This window comes from Rhincodon typus, chromosome 2 (assembly GCF_021869965.1).
Source record: "Rhincodon typus isolate 14 chromosome 2, sRhiTyp1.1, whole genome shotgun sequence".
NCBI lineage: Eukaryota > Metazoa > Chordata > Chondrichthyes > Orectolobiformes > Rhincodontidae > Rhincodon > Rhincodon typus.
The window spans coordinates 1134551-1139158 of NC_063333.1; the positions used below are offsets into that span (position 1 = coordinate 1134551).

Below are 4608 nucleotides of genomic sequence, written 5' to 3' on the forward strand. Positions count from 1 at the left end.
GCATGGGAGTATGATATCATAAATGTAACGAAGACTTTGCTGAAGGATAGACATGATTGGCAGCTCAACATTCCTGATTATAGGGCATTCAGAAGAGACAGAGAGGGGGATAGAAGAGGATGGAAGTTTCACAATATTGATCAAGGAATCATTTATCACAGTGAGGAGGGACATCATCAAATGAAGCCATATAGCTTTTTACCAACAACACAAAGGGACAAACATGCTGTTGGGTGTGTAATAGTCAGGGAGACACAGATGGTCAAACATGTAGTCAAATTTCCGAGAAGTGATCTAAGAATTCATTGGTTTCCAGTGAAATAGATGGCAATGAATGAATAATGTATCCAAAACTCAAAACCTTATCCCCTGAAGGACAGCGGCATCAACTCAGGGGAGGAGGAACTGGGAAGCTCAGGAGAGCTCAGTTTATGTTGAATGAACACACAGAGTGACACCTGAGTAATTTTCCCAGAAATGACAATCTGCAGGAAAGTTACCGTGATACCACAGACCCTTGTAGCGTCTCACTACGTGTACAACATGCCCAGAGGGAAGGTTATTGTACACATGTTCTGCAACCTCTCTTGCATCAGACCAGCCATCTTTCCCCTCCATTAACTTCCTTATGTAACTTTTATCAATTGGTTTTGGATCAATTGCAAAGGAGACAACAGCATTAACCCCATTGTGTCTGAAAAGATCAAATCGATTGTAACCATTCACCCAGTGATTCTTAAAGGTATGGACAGGGTTGTAGACCCGAACAGACCAATTAATCCAGTCATATTTCTTCAATAAACCACCTAGAATGTAACTTGCACATTCACAGTTATTTCTTCCACCTCTTTCATTTAACATTTTCTTAACATCTATTTCTACCTGGTTAGCAAACTCATTGATGCACCGATCTATCATGGATTTCATTTTACTGTCTACTTTGGCCATTTTCTCATTCCATTCTGTCTTCAATGCCTCTACATCGGTCCCAGTGATAGCGGAGTGACCCACCAGGGCAATCAGGCCAATGCAGAAGAGCTCCTTGAGATGGGAGCAGAGACCCTCTATCAGACGCCGATTCCTCTGGTCATATTCCATGGCAGTTTCCAGAATGGGTTTGCCAAAGACGGCAGAATATCCCATCACTGCATCAAAGAGAGTGTGAAGGTTCTGGTCACCTTTAGTCGCATTGAAGTGTGTGAGGAACTCTTGTTTCTCATTCTCCCGGAATTCCGCTGTTGCATTCAGGATGTCCATGTACTTCCTGAATTGGTTTTTCAGATTCACTTCAATGGGGAAGTACTGATTATTAACTGTGCTTTGTTCGATAGCCCGAAGCACTTGCTGAACCTGATCTGAAATGATGTCCAGCTTATTTCTGACAATCTGGAACTGCTCCTTCATGTATCTCAACTCCTCACTCTCCACATTACCCAAAGCAAGTTTAACAATTGCTGCTGCTACCCCAAATATAGCTCCTGTTGCTCCAGCAGCAGAGGCTAATTTTTCTAAGCTTTCAACAACTGATATTGCATTCTTCACTGCAATCATTGCGGTTGCAACCTCGGTGCTGGCTTTTGCTAATTCTAGTGAATCTACTGCTGTTCCAGCCATACTGATGGTCCAAGCACTGTATTTAGATGGTCACTTCCTTCAGTTGTCCCTGAAAAGAAAAGGAATAATAGTTCATCTGTGACTCCACAAAGTATCAAAGAGAGTGAAGACCATAAGAACTTGAAGCAGGAGTAGGCCATTCAGCCCCTCAACTCTGCTCCAGTGTTTAATACAGTCATATCTGATCTCATCGCGAACTCAACTCCACTTTCTTGCCCATTTTCCATGTCTGTCAATCTCCTGCTTAAATTTACTCAATGTCCCAGCATCCACCGCACTCTGGGGGAGTGAATTCCACAGATTTACGACCCTTTGAGAGGAGGAATTTCTCCTCATCTCTGTTTTAAATCTGCTACCCTTTATCCTAAAACCGTGACCTCTCATTCTAGATTGTTCATTATTAGGAAATATCCTCCCTCCATCTATTTTGTCAATCCCCTCTAGCATCTTATAGACTCATAAGAACATAAGAACATAATAAGTAGGAGCAGGAGTAGGCCATCTGGCCCCTCGAGCCTGCCCCGCCATTTAATAAGATCATGGCTGATCTTTTTGAGACTCAGCTCCACTTAGCCGCCCACTCACCATAACCCTTAATTCCTTTACTGTTCAAAAATTTATCTAGCCTTGCCTTAAAAACATTCAGCGAGGCAGCTTCAACCGCTTCACTGGGAAGGGAATTCCACAGATTCACAACCCTTTGGGTGAAGAAGTTCCTCCTGACCTCAGTCCTACATCTGCTTTCCTATATTTTGAGGCGATGCCCTCTAGTCCTAGTTTCACCTGCTAGCGGAAACAACCTCCCTGCCTCCACCTTATCTATTCCCTTCATAATCTTATATGTTTCTGTAAGATCTCCCCTCATTCTTCTGAATTCCAATGAGTATAATCCCAGTCTACTCAGTCTCTCCTCATAATCCAACCCTCTCAACTCTGGGATCAACCGAGTGAATCTCCTCTGCACCCCCTCCAGTGCTAGTATATCTCTTCTCAAGTAAGGAGACCAAAACTGCACACAGTACTCCAGGTGTGGCCTCACCAGGACTCTATACAGCTGCAGCATAGCCTGCCTGTATTTCAATCAATTCAATCTACTTCATTCTTTGAAACTCCAGACAGTATAGGCCTAAACTGCTCAATCTGTCTCTGTAAGACAAACCCCTCATCTCTGGAATCAGTCTAGTGACCCTTTTCTGAACTGCCTCGAATACAACTACAGCCCTCCTCATCTCACAACTACCTTCTCAATGGCACCTAGGGATGGGCAACAAATGCTGGCCAGGCAGTCATGCCGAGATCCCACAAATGAATAAGTAAAACTTAAGGAGACCAAAATGGCATGCCATACTCCAGGTGCGGTCTCATTAAAAACTTGTGTACTAGCAGCAACACTTCCCTAGTTTTACACTGTATTCTTTTAACAATAAACGCCAAAATTCTATTTGCCTTCCTTATTATCTACTGTAGCCGCATCCTACTTTTCTACAATTTATGCACAAGGACACCCAGATCCCTCTGCACTGAAGCGCTCTGATGTTTCTCTCCGCTGAGATAATGTTACCTTTCTATTCGTCTGACTAAAATAGATAAGATCACACTTAGTACCAAAGAATTTTACATTACAGAAGGGGGCCTTTGTGTCTGTACCGGCTGCTGAAAAAGCTATTCAGCTAGTCCCATTCTTCAGCCCTATCTCCAAAACCATCTGCATTCATCAATTTCAAAATATATATCCAGGTTTCTTCTGAAGTTCCATTAGAATCTGTCTCCATCTGTCTCCCAAGCAGCGTATTCCAAATAAAGAAATTTCTCCGATCTCACTCCGAGCTCTCTTGCTGAGTCTTGAAATTGTGACCCCTAGTTACTGACATAACAACTAATAGAAACAGACTAATCCTCCTTGACCCTGTCAAAATTATTCATCATTTTGAACACCTCAATGAGGTCACCTCTTCATCTTCTCTGCTGCGAGGAGAATAAGCCCAGTCTCTCTAATCTTTCCTTGCATCTAAAATCCATCAATTCTGGTATCATTCTAGTAAGTCTCCTTTGCACTGTCTCCAAGGCTTTAACATCCTTCTTTAAATAAGGTGCCCAGGTCTGAACACAATATTCCAAATGAGGTCTGTGTAGCATCACTTCCATCTTAACCTCCATCTGCCAAATGTTGGCCAATTCATCAAACTTATTCGTGTCCAATTGTAAATTTCTTATTTTTTTCATTGAAACTTACTTTCCCACCTATTTTAGTGTCATCTGAAAATCCAGACACAGTACCTTTTATCCCTGCATTCAAGTCATTAATATTGGATGTAAACCCAAGGACCGAACCCATGACACGCCTCTAGTTACTCCTTGCCACCCAGAAAAAGACCCATTTATCCTGACTCTCTGCTTTCTGTTGGTTAACCAATCCTCTTTACAAGCTAATAAATTACCCCAACCCTATGTGATCTTACCTTTGTATTAGGCTTTTGTGGGACACCTTTTGAAATTCCTCCTGGAAGTCTGGATACACTGTACCTAGTGAGGTACCACAGGGTTCGGTGTTGGGACCCCAGCTATTCACATTATTTGCTATTGATTTGGATGAGGAAACAAAACATAACATCTCAAAGATGGCAGATGATACCAAGTTGGGTGGGAAGGTGAACTATGACAAGGATGCAGAGATCCTTCAGCATGATCTCAACAGGTTGGGTGAGTGGGCAAATCAATGGGCAAAGCGAGGCGAGGAATAGGGAGAGAGAGCAGTTGAACACGTGGCTACAGGGATGGTGCAGGAGGGAGGGATTCAGATACCTGGATAATTGGGGCTCATTCTGGGATAGGTGGGACCTCTACAAACGGGATGGTCTACACCTGAACCAGAGGGTACCAATATGCTGGGGGGGAAATTTGCTAATGCTCTTCGGGAGGGTTTAAACTAATTCAGCAGGGGGATGGAAACCTGAATTGTAGCTCCAGTGTACAGGAGGTTGAGAGTAGTGAGGT

General features: G+C 43.1%; 1 protein-coding gene across 1 annotated transcript; it reads right to left on the reverse strand.

The window, feature by feature from the left end:
- Positions 1-249: 249 nt before the first annotated feature.
- On the reverse strand, positions 250-1682 carry LOC109922783 (protein rapunzel-like). The gene has a single exon (XM_020522826.2). It carries the CDS (start codon positions 1612-1614, stop codon positions 430-432), a length of 1185 nt encoding a protein of 394 aa, XP_020378415.2. The 5' UTR covers positions 1615-1682; the 3' UTR covers positions 250-429.
- Positions 1683-4608: the final 2926 nt, after the last annotated feature.